Consider the following 14,505-nt stretch of genomic DNA (forward strand, 5'->3'; position numbering starts at 1 on the left):
AAATGATACAGTGTGCTGTCCTCGATTACTGAGCCCTGATGGTGTTCATCTTTCAGGTTCCCTCTGTAATATTTATCTACTGCTGGTATTAAACTGCGAAAAATAGCGCTCGTCTGGAATGTTTGTGTACATATCCTGAAGATGTTTCTTCCTGTAAATGGAAAGAGTGATTATTTTAAAATAACATTTCTGTTATCAAGGCAACATTTTTAATTTTCATGTTTTTGTTTTTTAATCTAATATTTTAGTTTTTTTTTTTTTCAAATAATGAAATAATTTAAGAGTTTTAATTAACAATAACAACACTGCTGTATAGTCTGCTGACTTACTTGAAATGCAAACTCAATATAAAAAAGAAAAATATGTTATTTTGTATGAATTAGTAGGTGTGCTAAATTATCATATATAGTCAGCTGAACCCTACTGAACTCACTGAGCATCACGGGCCTGAGCCAGCAGTGTGTTGGTGTTGTCCATTGCCCTGCGCAGCTCTTTATTAATGCGTGCGTGCTGTCTTTCTAGCAGCAGTGCAGCACGGGCCGATGTCATGCGCTCGTGATGCTCCTGGAGCTCCTTCTCTCGTTGCTCCATGACCGCACGCTGCACACAATCGTTCCGTTCTCACTTATGTATATTTGAATGTTTGAAACATTTCAGAAGTGCCATGTAATGTTACTTACTAATAAATAAATAAAAAACTAGAAAATACAGAGTCCCAAGCTTTACCTTCCTGGCTTCTGCTTGCTGCTGCTGGTATTGTGTGTACTGCTGGAGCTCTTTAGCACTCATTCCCTTGTAATAGTCCCTGCGCAGGCGAGACTGACCCAGCACGCTAATATTCTGCTCAGGGTTTTCCATCAGCAGGTCTCCATTTAGCTGGTTCAGGATGTCCGTCTGGTTGTTTTCCTCCTCTTCATGTTGCTCCTGTTGCCGGCGATTTGTGATTTCTGCAGCCTGAGGTCAAGAAGCGATGATGTAAATCGAGAGTACTGATAGTTCTTCTTGAATTTCAAAGCCTAAAGTGTGGACTCTAGTGGTCAGTGACTCACCAGTGCAAGGTTAAAGTCTTTGGTGGCGATGGCTGCAGCTTTTTTGCTTTGTTCCTCCATCTTCTGCAATTCAAGAGCTCGGCTGTCTAGAGCCAGTCTGCTTTGATCATACTGGTTCACTATAGTTAATAAAAAGAGGAAAACCTTAATAGTAGGGCTGGGAACTCACTATACCTTCTCAGAAAGAACATCTAAATATTTAAGACTTGGACCAAGTGTCAGTAATAAATGTGTAAAAATGTACAGTTTCTGAGGCGGATATAGAAAGGCTTCCCATTCATCCAGTGAACTTACTTTCTTGTTGTAGCTGTTGTTTAGCTCGCTCTAGCTCGTCTTGCTGCTGTAGGGTCCATGCTCTGAGCTGCTCCTGCTGCTTCCTCAGTCTGTCCCTCTGGGCCAGATCTTCTCCAGTCAGCCCCGGCAGGATCCGCACCCCTTCCTGCTTCTTCAGCCGCTCTGGGTCGTTTAGATCAAACTCGCGCCGGCTGGCAGGTTGTTGAAAGTGTTGTCTGAACTGCACAATGGCTTCATTCAACAGACGCTCATCTTTCTTTTGCCGCTGCTCCAGGACACATGCTACACGATCACTGCACAGCAGCTCTTCGGCTAAAAAGAGAAAGGAAAAGGGTTTAAATTCAATGTAAATGTGAATTGTATTAAGCTGTACTCAATTTTATGGAGGAAAAATGTAGAGTAAAGAGTAATGAAAATATTTAAAGTGTACATAAAATATTTATAAAAAAAAAAAAATCAAAGTTTTTACTCACACACACACACACACACACACACACATACATATATATTCAGCAATTTTTACTACATTTTCCCTCTTTTTTTCTTTTCTTTTTCAGGCAGCTAAGTTACATCACTTGGACTTTTTTCAAATACAGGAATTGGGGATTTTTATTTTGTGTGTGTGTGTGTGTATTTATTAATGTACTCACTGTATGAATAAATAATATATCAAATATTTTCTAATACTAGATTCAGATCCTTCCAGAACTCACCATAGATTTGAAACGCATTGGCTTGGCGTTGGTCTTTATCTCTTAATTCTTCAACTTGGTGGTCGAGAGCATCTTTATCAACCTGGCCAACAGAGAAATCGACAAATTAACTTGCAGATGTTGTTTGACAGCTGTATAAAATATAAAACGTTGTATAAAATGTATTCCACCAAACAAACTTACTCCAATGGTGCGGACTTTATCATCGAAGATCCTCTCTCGGCGCTGCAGCTCCCTGTTTCTCCTTCTGTCGAGCTGAACAGCTGCAACTCGGTCCGACAGAAGCTCAACTTGATTCATTGTGCATCACCTCTTTAAATCGATTTAGCGAGATGTTTTAATCGACTTACTGGAACGAGGGAGACCCATAAACAAACGCGTTGCTAAGAGACACACGTTTGAAAATTGCGCCCTCTCGCGGTTATTTCTCATGAGTGACTGAAACAAATTCACCACGCACAATTCCCCACACATTTATAGGTAAACACTTTTCAATATTTCTGCTTTCAATCCCGTTTCTTGTTATTACATGTCCACAAAAACCTTTGCGTGCTAAATTCCACTGATAAGGAAATCCATATGATAATGTGCTTAATGCTGCAACGTTTAGACTAGTATATTTTATTAAAATGGTTATTTATCCTACATTAGTAATTTGTTATGCTGTAAAACCAACACCAACGTCATTTTACTGTAATAGTTTAATCAGTGTCTGAGGAACATCTTGAAATGTTAGGCCTACCAGTAGTTCAGCACTGAAATTATTACTTATGTCACAGGACACAGACCTCATACACAGACCAATACAATCAAATGTATATGTGACCCTAGACCACAAAAAGTAACACGGATATATTTGTAGCCAAAAATACATTGTACAGGTCGAAATGATCAAAAGTAAATATTAATATTAAGTTAAGATCATGTTCCATGAAGATATTTAGTAAATTTCCTACCATAAATATACCAAACTTAATTTTTGATTAATAATATTCACTGCTAAAAACTTCATTTGGACATCTTCTAAGGTGATTTTCTCAATATTTAGATTTTTTTGCACCCTCAGATTCCAGATTTCCAAATAGTTGTATATCTGCCAAATATTGTCCGATCATAAACCATACATCAATGGAAAGCTTATTTAAGTATAAGGTATCAGGTATAAGGTAAAGTTATCAGGTATAAATCTCAATTAAAAAGACCGTTATGACTGGATTTGTGGTCCAGTGTCACATATTTCCATTCACATACTTGTACACATTATTTTGAGGTTTCTACAGCTATTTCCTCTACTATATTTTCACTTCTGTGAAACTTCCTTTTAAAAGTCTTTGATAACATGCTGTATAGTCCATTTCTGTCCTGTGCATGTCTGCACAATAAGACGATAGTAGGAATCCTCTCCTTGTCCGATCTCAAGACATCGATTTGTGTTTCTGTTCCTTATTGCGTTTCCCTAAAAATGAAACAGAGACCAGATAATTAATTTTCTCTGATTATAACAGTACATGTTAATCACACATTTAGCAATGCTATAAACAATGTGCTGTAAAATACAGCAGGACTGTACCTGAGAAAAGTCCCAGTATATACTCAATCGTTTCTCCTTGGCATTTTTACAGTCATGCAGCGCTGGTGTATTTCCACTACCAGGATCCATTAGACAACGGTTAGAGTTATACGTGTGGGATTTGATGCCTCCAATGTAGACCTCTCCATTACGGGTGTAATAACAGTGCTGTGAGAGACAATCAAATGAAGAGTGCTTTTTGGACATGGTTCCTAAAGGTAAAGGTTTACACTCACATACAGTACCTGAGGGTCATAGTAATGACATTCATACAGAACAGGGACACTTCCAGGAACTTCACCTTGATCAACACAGTAGACTGTCTGGAGGTCATTCTTCAGCTGCCATGAGAAATAAACAGTGACAGTTTAGGGATAAATAGTTTAGATGGACCAACTTTATTTAAATCTATTTTGGAGGGGAATTGTATCAGAAGACTTTGAGCATCTATTAAATAATATCTTACCACACCATAACCAATTATGTCTTCCCAGCTGTCTAGAAGAGGATATACATTTTCCAGATACCATTTGAAGGGCTTACATTTGAGTTTCTCTCTTAACTTTTTTCTTTCGGTTACATCACCAATATCAATCCCATGATTCTAAAGAAAAAACAGTTCATTTATCAACCAGGTCCAGGCTGATATGAGAATCAGTGGAATTAGAAGTTATAAACAAGACGGTTAATATTCAGTTTCAGCTTGAGCTAACCTTAAAACAAAGTTTACTGTTCACCTTACCTTAAGAGGGAGATTCCAGGCAATATTCACATTTGATTTATATTCATCCAGCCAGATTTCAGCCACTCTCAGGGCATTTCGAATCATGGGTTTGCTGAGATCTGGTGAATATGGCTTATGTTCTCTTTCAATGTGTGCGATCTTTGAACATGGCACCACTTCAATACTCCCACCGCAGAGCCAGACCTGATTTATATATTACTGATCAAATTCAAGCACTTTCACATACATTATATGCATTCTTTTGGAGCCAAGGTATGTATTACTGACTTACACGTATTGCAAGTTCAACATTTTCACCACCATAAATTGTCATTCCTTCATCCAAAACTCCAATTTCTCCCAGGAATTGACGATCAGCAGCAAGAATACCCATGATTGAGGGACTCCTAACAATGCAGAAAAATCAAACTACTTGTACGTTCTACTTCCATCAAATCATAAACCGCAAACTGTAGCTAATACAAAATAAACTATGGTAATAGTTTACACATGATGCTGCATTTACTCCGTTCCCAGCATGATTACAAAAACGACTCATTATGAGCAAGTAAAATTGTTGAGGAACAAGAAATCAACCGTTTTAAATAAATGTTGCATTACTCACTCAACCAATTCATCAAAAACACAGATTCATTTAGGAATTATTTAAACGATTAGTTCAAAAACACAGATTCAGTAATTAAACAAGCAACCATTTTTAAAGGCTGCATGGTTTGCTTAGCTGATTCATTCAGGAATCAAATAAGCAACCATCTTTATAAATGGTACATTGCCAACTCATTTTGCGTTGTTTGCTCAACCGATTTGTTAAAAAAAACTAACAAAAAATATATTATTTAGAAACTAAATAAGCAAATAAATGTTAAATTATTTGGTCAACCACTTTGTGAAAAAAAATATAATAAATAATAATAATAAAAAAATCTGTATGTGGCACTATCCAGGGGCATTTAAAATTAACAATTGAAGGTGAAGGGAAAGTGATTAATAACAATAGTGGAAAAAGTTGGAGCACGTACTTCCCTGGTACTGATGGGTCGTTGTTTTTGTACCATTCTGGCCGGAAGGACTCGTACATGCACCAGAGGTTCCAGTCGAATGCATGAGCAGATGGAATATACTCAGTAACCTCCAGTGTGTCAAAAAGCACATTGTCAAACACTGGTGACACCACTACTGTCCTGTCTGCTTTGATTCTTGCAAGTAGTGGCTCTGCCCTAGAACAATACGGCAGTCAAATGTATATTTAGCAGAGATATGAAATCCCTCTAATTACTAAGCATGGGCTAATGTTTACCATTCCAAATGAACTTCAATGTGCGCGTCCAGAATGGCTATCACCTGACCTGTGGCCGCTTCCCAGCCTGAGATTCTGGCCTTGGCAAGCCCCATCTGCGCTTTGTGTCTCACTTTCTTGATTAAACCAGGGTTGTCTTTATTAATTCGATCAATATATTCATCTAGAGCCAATTGCAGATCCTCTGTCGAGAAATGAAAAACATGCAACAGAATAAATTGTTATATTAAACAATTCATATTTGGAGTATGTGAGTCTCTATATTTTCCATAAATTAAATATCAGATTTATGCCTGAAAAATAAATAAGAAAACAGCTAATATTAGATAAAATAAGACAAATGTTAAGGGTAAAACTAACCATTGGAGCTGTGGTCGTCCACCAGGACGATCTCCTTTAGCAAATGAGCAGGAGTTTTGTCGATGATGCTGCAGATTGCCCTTTTAATGACTGACAGAGCCTCATTAAAGTAGATCAAAATCACACTAATGGTTGGCAGGTCCTTAGGGTAGATCTTCACAGTACATCTGCATATATATATATATATATATATATATATATATATATATATATATATATATATATATATATATATATATATATATATATATATATATATATATATATATATATATATGAATACATTACATTTGATAAACCGATAACTCTGTTTTTAACAATTTTCAATTTAACAATGTGCAGTCTCAATTAAACTGCAGTTGGGTTATTTAAATTAGTTTAAAAATAACAAAACAATATAGCTAACTAATACAATAAAACACAACAAAAACATGACATCATAAAAACATAATTTGGTAAGAAAAAAATTGAGTTATCTGTTTTTGCAAATGAACTCTTCATATATTAATATAGAAAATACATCTTCGGCTAGAAAACAGTAGTTAAGGAGTTACCTGATGCTTCGAGTATCAGGGATTGTTCTGTTCAGTGGTAATCTGTTACTGAGGAACGCATTGTATCCAAATTCCTGAAACTGCCTCTCTGCTTCCATTTGTTCTTCTTCTGTGAGTTCGGCTCCCCATGAACGGAAGAGAGGTGATTGTGGATACAACTTCTTTTTTGTGATTTTTTGTTCCACAACAGCCTCTTGATTTTTGACCTCTATTACTTTGGCTGAAAATGAAAGTACGGTATACAGGTTCTGGTCATATAATTAGAATATCATCAAAAAGTTTAACTAATTCCATTCAAAAAGTGAAACTTGTATATTATATTCATTCATTACACACAGACTGATATATTTCAAATGTATATTTCCTTTAATTTTGATGATAATGTGAATGAGGAAAATCCTAAATTCAGTGTCTCAGAAAATTAGAATATTGTGAAAAGGTTCAATATTGAAGACACCTGTCACACTCTAAATAGCTAATTAACTAAAAACACCTGCAAAGCCTTTAAATGGTCTCTCAGTCTAGTTCTGTAGGCTACACAATCATGGGGAAGGCTACTGACTTGACAATTGTCCAAAAGATGAACAATGACACCTTGCACAAGGAGGGAAATACACAAAAGGTCATTGCAAAAGAGGCTGGCTTTTCAGAGAGCTCTGTGTCCAAGCACATTAACAGAGAGGCAAAGGGAAGGAAAAAAGATGTGGTAGAAAAAAAGTGTACAAGTAATAGGGATAACCGCACCCTGGAGAGGATTGTGAAGCAAAACCCATTAAAAATGTGGGGGAGATTCACAAAGAGTGGACTGCAGCTGGAGTCAGTGCTTCAAGAACGACTACAAACAGATGTATGCAAGACATGGGTTTCAGCTGTCGCATTCCTTGTGTCAAGCCACTCTTGAACAACAGACAGCGTCAGAAGTGTCTTGCCTGGGCTAAAGATAAAATGGACTGGACTGCTGCGGAGTGGTCCAAAGTTATTTGTAAGTTAGTTCTCTGATGAAAATAAATTTTGCATTTCCTTTAGATATCAGGGTCCCAGAGTCTGGAGGAAGAGAGGAGAGGCACACAATCCACATTGCTTGAGGTCCAGTGTAAAGTTTCCACAGTCAGTGATGGTTTGGGGTGCCATGTCATCTGCTGGTGTTGGTCCACTGTGTTTTCTGAGGTCCAAGGTCAAAGCAGCTGTATACCAGGAAGTTTTAGAGCACTTCATGCTTCCTGCTGCTGATCAACTTTATGGAGATGCAGATTTCATTTTCCATCAGGACCTGGCACCTGCACACAGTGCCAAAGATACCAGTATCTTGTTTAAGGACCATGGTATTCATGTTCTTAATTGGCCAGCAAACTCGCCTGACCTTAACCCCATAGAAAATCTATGGGGTATTGTGAAGAGGAAGATGCGATATGCCAGACCCAACAATGCAGAAAAGTTGAAGGCCACTATCAGAGCAACCTGTGCTCTCATAACACCTGAGCAGTGCCACAGACTGATCGACTCCATGCCACGCCGCATTGCTGCAGTAATTCAGGCAAAAGGAGACCCAACAAACTATTGAGTGCTGTACATGCTCATACATTTCATGTTCATACTTTTCAGTTGGCCAAGATTTCTAAAAACCCTTTTTTTGTAATAGTCCTAAGTAATATTCTAATTTTCTGAGAGACTGAATTTGGGATTTTCCTTAGTTGTTATAGTCATGAAAATTAAAAGAAATAAACATTTGAAATATATCAGTCTGTGTGTAATGAATGAAATATACATGGTTCACTTTTTGAATGAAATTAGTGAAATCAACTTTTTGATGATATAATAATTATATGACCAGCACCTGTACAAACAAGCGTTGAGATCATGAAGAAATAATATGTTCTCAAATGTATGTAATGAGCACAAACTCACCTATTTTATAAACTTGATCTTCTATTCTCTTCAATCTTCTGAGAATCTCCAGATCTTCTGGCCTTTGTAACCTGTTCCTCACCTGTCCGATAAATGACACGTACACAAGACTGTAAACTACTACAGCGATAACTAACAAACACACCACTTTTGCTGCAATCTTCATTTTCCAAATGTCTTACGACGAGGTATACGGAGACCTGTACATAAACCTGAGTGTCAACAAATGTGTACTTTGATTTACGCAAGCCACCTCTGATAATGAAATGGGAGTGGTTCAAGTTTTGCCGAATTGGTCAGAGGCATGAAGTCAAAGTTCCAAAGTTCTATTTGTATTTCAATACTTTATATTTTAAAATATAATTTTATCCTGTGATGCAAAGCTATTTTTAAGCATCATTACTCCAGCCTTAGTATCACAAGATCCTCCAGAAATCATTCTGATATGCTGAATAGTAGAATACAGTTGTGCTGCTTAATTGTTTTTCACAATTCTTTTTTTTAAAAATGTAATTCTTTGTTAGACAATATATTATTAAACAAGAAACATGGGATCTTGCAACGCAAGAAAACTAAACTCGAGAATTAAAAAATACACTGAATAGCCTAATGTTCATGCGATCAATACTAATCTCTATCAAACATGTACAGCCCCTATAACTTAGCATACAGATCACATGTCATTTTAAAGACACTTAATATTAAACTCTTGCAAATATGTTGTTCACAAAACAGCTCACATTTTTAAATCACATCTGTAATTTGTTTTCTTACATTTGAGGGGCAAACATAAGGTTAATGCATCACACTCAAAACGAGGGGAAAAAAACATGCCAAGGATATAAGGTTGAATATCTTTATTTATGTACAGAAGTAAAACTAGACAACACGTTAGGGCCAGCAGAGATCTGACTGGACACAAGAGCAACTGCCGCTTGTTTAATAGCTGACTGTTTTAGCAGGCTTGGTCTCTCCGATCTCCGCATCCAGGTAGCGGTAACGGCGATGACGACGCAACGTTTCAATGGCCTTCTGCTCGATGGAGGACGGTGTGATGCCCAAATCCTCCAGTCCTGGCAGGTCAGGGTACTTCATGTCCGTTGTGTGGAACTACAAAAGACCGTTTCAGCTATTTATGTTCTTGACAACATACAAAATCTCTCACTTTGTAATGCTCTGAAACACATACCCGATCGACTTTATCACGGGTTGTCCAGGGCTCGAATGGGTTCATCTCAAAAAATCTTGCGATTAGGCTAAAGCCAGAAAACACAAAGGGAATGTATTCAAACTTGTGTAAATTGTCAGGTTAAAGGTGAACTTTGTATGATATTTGTATGATACATTCTCTTGACCCATGGCATTAAATGTTGTATTCAGTGCAACAACGACAAAAGATCTACTGTCCTCAGAATTTCTTGTTTTGTTATCCAATACAAATTTCTAAACAGCCTTAAATCGAGATAAATTTACTTGAGACGAAAACAAAACATATAAAGTCTTGGTTTCTGAAAAGTTAATGCTTAGAACAAGATCAAACAAGACAAACTAGTTTTCCCTTTGCATCGAGTTGATTTTTCAACTTGCCAGACACTTGTTCTTGTCTTTTAAGCATAAAACCACTTCATTTTTATAAACCTCTAATAAAACAAGACTTCTTATTTTATGCAATTTCGCTTCTTAAGTAAATGTAGAAGTTAATTTAAATGTGTTTAATAATTTACACTGGAAACAAGCCACAAACTAATGATAACGTGGTCAGAAGGTATAGTAATAGATATAATTACATATTCTAGTTTTTGTTTTCAAGCCATAAGGTTCTTTTTTTTTGTAAATTAAATAAAGTAATTGAGATCTGTTATATATTAAAGTATGTTATTTTATAGTTTCAATTTATTCCTTACATTTTCCTTACCCTGTCTTAAAAAAAACCCTGTCTAGGTGACACCACAAACCTGCTGCTTCTTTAAGAGAAGTAATGTGAATAGATTTTTTAGAAAATGCTTACTGATAGAGAGGGCGAGGTATGGGGTAAGCCAAATAAGGCCTGTGGGCCAGGGCATATACGTACTCCACCAAGTCATGAAGTAGATACCGGTTTGGCCTGTGGAGCAAGAGATTCATTTCACATTGTTTCGGACAGAAGAAATCATAGATCGGAAAGTGTGAATTTGAAAAAAAGACCCATACCCAACTAATGCATATGTTTTTCCATTTGCATCAGGGTCTTTAATGGCACTGACGATGGCTTTGGCCACATCCACCACCTTAAAAAAAAAAAAATATTGCATCTTTAATCTGAAATAATCATAAACCATGATGGCAAATATTTACATTCCCTTCTGTTCATATTGGTTGATACTCACATGAACAGGCTGTTTGACTGTCTGCTTGCCCATTGCAATGAGAGGAACAGCTTTGCCAAACCAACGCATGTCTAAAAAAACAGCAATTACAGGAAATATCCATTTAACAACTGGGTCAACTGTCCCTTTAAGACAGAACAAATTCTACTTCTGTCATCACAAAACATACAACAACAAGGTATATATTTTTTTATGTTAACAATCAGTATCTGATTTCAGGATATAATCAGAAACCTACTAGCAAAGTGGTTCAAGAACCTATCCTCTCTTCCGAAGCACTCCGAAGGTTTCATAATGATGGCGTCGGGGAACTCTTCCCGAACCACTGCCTCACCTACAGCCTGCAGGAGTTAAACACATGACCAGGTATGACACAACAAAAACACAATTATCCACTTTACCTTCGTAGAATGTATTAGTATTGACTTGATCTACCTTAGCAGCCTAAATTGCTATTTGGCACACGCATGGTTTTTAATTAAGCGTGTTAAATTATTAAACCATTACCTTATTCCTTAGGTACTTGGAAGGGCTGCGGATATCTGCGTTGAGATGGGACATATGGATGAACTTTTTGATTCCGGCTTCACGAGCTGCCCTTGCGATCTGCTGGGGGATGGAGACGAAGACGTCTTCGAACTTGTAGTTGCTTTAAAAGAGGAAAAAAGACAGCATGTTTAATAGAAACATAATCTTTTGGAATACATCTACAGACCACCTTGAGGTATCGGAATAAAAACTGTTTAGTTTAGAAAGAACTGAGTTGAAACAAAAGACTGATCATTTCTTTTAATCATATTTTTGAATCACATTGCAATTTTTATCAGAATAACCACAATTATATTTTTTCCCTAAATCATGCAGCGCTGTTTTCTAGTACCTGGTCTCCCACTCTCTTCCCACGAGGTTGATCACAACGTTGGAGTGAGAAATCGCTCTTTTGATCGATTCCTTATCCCTTGCATCCCATTCCTGTAAAAGCATTAAAAAGCATATTAGAGAGGAAACTCGTCTTCTGGAAATAACTTGAATGCTGGTGAGTGCATTTACCATAAAGAGGATCTGGCCTAGATCACCCATAGGTCTGAGGTACATGAGATCGTACTGGTCACATCGGTGAGGAATCACGATCTGGGAGCCAATACGTCCTAAAACAAACCCATACTTTATTTTTCAAATCGGTGAAATGACAATGGATAATATATAAGTGAATGAATAATACGTTTTTACGATGAATAATATCATGACTCACCGAGTCGGTTGACGACATATCTCCCCAGAAAGCCAGTGGCTCCAAACACTGTCGCTGCTACTCCACTGAAAGACGAGCGGCCTCCTTTTCCTCGGGGCACCACAGCATGATGGATCTTCCTGTGCTGAACCGTCACAGGACCAGCCGCCAGCAAAACCGGAGAACAGGCACCTGATGAGAAAATGATATACATAAATAAAATATAAATAAAGAATATATATATATATATATATATATATATATATATATATGTGTGTGTGTGTGTGTGTGTGTGGGTGTGTGTGTGTGTGGGTGTATAAAATATAAATAAAAATATATATATATATAAAAATATATATATATATATATATATATATATATATATATATATATAAAATTATCTCATTGGAATATGTAAATTGAGTATATGTCTGTTGTTGTTCTTTGGTTTTATTCTAAATGGATGTTATGTGGTTATTTATTTTATGTAAAACAATAATAAAAAGTTTATAAAAACATACACATACATATTTATGTCTACATAAATAATTCATGTACATTGATGAACCTGTAATTTAACCCTATAAAGCCTACTGTATAATACTTGGTACATGCATTTCTAAGGCCTTTTAAATTACATTCAACAATAGAAACTGTGTTACACAATCTTCTAGAACGACTTCAATGTGACACAAAACATAAAACCGATATGAAACGTTTAAAAACTAAATGTTTTAAAATCTAAACCTACAAAACACTCACTATTCTTTTTACTAGTCAGGCTTTACATGGTTAACCGTGGTAAAAAGCAATACGACTTTCAGAATAACAATACTTCGCATACAAACATTACGTTAAAGGTTGCAGATCGTATAAAGGAAATGGAAATTGATAAAACAAGCATTCTGGGTATCTTCTGTGCGCTTGTGATGTGTATAAATACTTGAATATGTTTTAACACGTAACGTTATTCTCCGGTTATGCTGCAGCACGCCACACAGAAAAATATTAACGTTACTTCATTAAGTTGAAAATGTGACAAAACTAAGGTTCTACAGTAAAAAATGACTGTGTTTATAGTTTTAAATGGCATGAAAGCATATTTCTGACAATAGTAATGTATTAAAGGTGAGGCTGAGGCCTGATGTCTTCAGCCGGGGTCACAAAACACAAGACAACGATTTTGTTTAAACGTCATCTAATCGCTTTATCGTTCGTCTTGTTAACCTTCTAATCTATATTAATGTTTCTGTACAGTCACATTGTCTGTGTGGTAAAGTAATCTAACTGCGAGCTCACCTGAGAGCTTGGGAAGGACACCCGCAGGACGGCAAATCAGAGCGACAGCCGCCATGATTCTGGCCGTCAGTACGGAGGACGGAGGCTGAGGAGGGTCAAACGCGAAGCGATAAAAGCGAAAGCTGAAAGGTACGGTAAAAAAGTAAGATTTTTATATGGTGTGAAATACCTCAAAGAAGCAAACCTAAGCTATAAATATATTACAAAAAATAAACAGAACACTTAGCCTACATAAAGGGTTTCCCCACACTTTGCACTAAAGTTGAGGTAAACCTATAAAAGTATTTATGTATTATTTGTAATTATTTTATTGTTTAGACGCAGTATAATCAACCGTCTATGGCAAGCTGTGGTAACATTTAATCTATAAGGCATACTAGTATCTTTTTTCATGTTAGTACTTATTTTTTAGATACTAGTATGCTTTCCATTATATAGGTTACGGTACTAGTGCTTATTCCACAGCTACTAGTTCTTATTCTTTAGGGTGTTTATTCTTTAGGTACTAGTGTCTTTTGTAAAGTTATCAAGCTCATCAAGAGAATGCCTAGAGTGAGCAAAGCAGTAATCAAAGCAAAAGGTGGCTACTTTGAAGAACCTAGAATATGTCATATTTTTTCAGTTGTTTCACACTTTTTTGTTATGTATATAATTCCACCTGTGTTAATTCATAGTTTTGATGCCTTCAGTGTGAATGTACAATTTAAATAGTCATGAAAATAAAGAAAACTCTTTGAATGAGAAGGTTTGTCCAAACTTTTGGTCTGTACTGTATATATATATATATATATATATATATATATATATATATATATATATATATATCTCGCGTATTTTTATAAGAATAAAGTTAAAAATCTAATCCTAATGCAAATTTATTCTGCGTATTGTATTACCACGTGGACTCTGATTGGACGGTGGAGAGGTACTCATGTTTATGTAATGATCTGTTTAAATGAAGATATTGCCAAATGCATTCTCACTAGTTCTTGAAGAGGTTGAAGATATTTCCAAACGAACAGGGACTCGTAGTTATTCTGTTTTTGATATCATCTTTTAATTTTTTGACTAGTAATTATTGCAATAGTAACTAGTATCTATTTAAATATTACTACTAAGTAT

The 14,505-nt window shown here is 36.2% G+C and overlaps 3 protein-coding genes across 3 annotated transcripts; all 3 read right to left on the bottom strand.

The window, feature by feature from the left end:
• Window positions 1–19: 19 nt before the first annotated feature.
• ribc2 (RIB43A domain with coiled-coils 2) lies at window positions 20–2,464 on the bottom strand. The gene is made up of 7 exons (XM_052597456.1): window positions 2,240–2,464; window positions 2,057–2,138; window positions 1,344–1,655; window positions 1,050–1,168; window positions 727–954; window positions 434–600; window positions 20–151 (listed from the first exon to the last, which is right to left on the bottom strand). Exons 1-7 carry the CDS (start codon window positions 2,354–2,356, stop codon window positions 73–75), a joined length of 1,104 nt encoding a protein of 367 aa, XP_052453416.1. The 5' UTR covers window positions 2,357–2,464; the 3' UTR covers window positions 20–72.
• Window positions 2,465–2,531: 67 nt separating this feature from the next.
• LOC128014133 (probable polypeptide N-acetylgalactosaminyltransferase 8) lies at window positions 2,532–8,754 on the bottom strand. Its single transcript, XM_052597453.1, has 11 exons — window positions 8,488–8,754; window positions 6,583–6,802; window positions 6,029–6,195; window positions 5,669–5,852; window positions 5,391–5,588; window positions 4,643–4,757; window positions 4,369–4,554; window positions 4,093–4,230; window positions 3,872–3,967; window positions 3,627–3,794; window positions 2,532–3,512 (listed from the first exon to the last, which is right to left on the bottom strand). Exons 1-11 carry the CDS (start codon window positions 8,651–8,653, stop codon window positions 3,378–3,380), a joined length of 1,773 nt encoding a protein of 590 aa, XP_052453413.1. The 5' UTR covers window positions 8,654–8,754; the 3' UTR covers window positions 2,532–3,377.
• Window positions 8,755–9,329: 575 nt separating this feature from the next.
• ndufa9a (NADH:ubiquinone oxidoreductase subunit A9a) lies at window positions 9,330–13,498 on the bottom strand. The gene is made up of 11 exons (XM_052596850.1): window positions 13,384–13,498; window positions 12,106–12,276; window positions 11,904–12,001; window positions 11,734–11,825; window positions 11,361–11,502; window positions 11,092–11,194; window positions 10,854–10,924; window positions 10,678–10,754; window positions 10,496–10,591; window positions 9,677–9,743; window positions 9,330–9,597 (listed from the first exon to the last, which is right to left on the bottom strand). Exons 1-11 carry the CDS (start codon window positions 13,436–13,438, stop codon window positions 9,427–9,429), a joined length of 1,143 nt encoding a protein of 380 aa, XP_052452810.1. The 5' UTR covers window positions 13,439–13,498; the 3' UTR covers window positions 9,330–9,426.
• Window positions 13,499–14,505: the final 1,007 nt, after the last annotated feature.

The sequence above is a fragment of the Carassius gibelio genome, chromosome B25, assembly GCF_023724105.1.
Source record: "Carassius gibelio isolate Cgi1373 ecotype wild population from Czech Republic chromosome B25, carGib1.2-hapl.c, whole genome shotgun sequence".
NCBI classification, from domain to species: Eukaryota; Metazoa; Chordata; class Actinopteri; order Cypriniformes; family Cyprinidae; genus Carassius; species Carassius gibelio.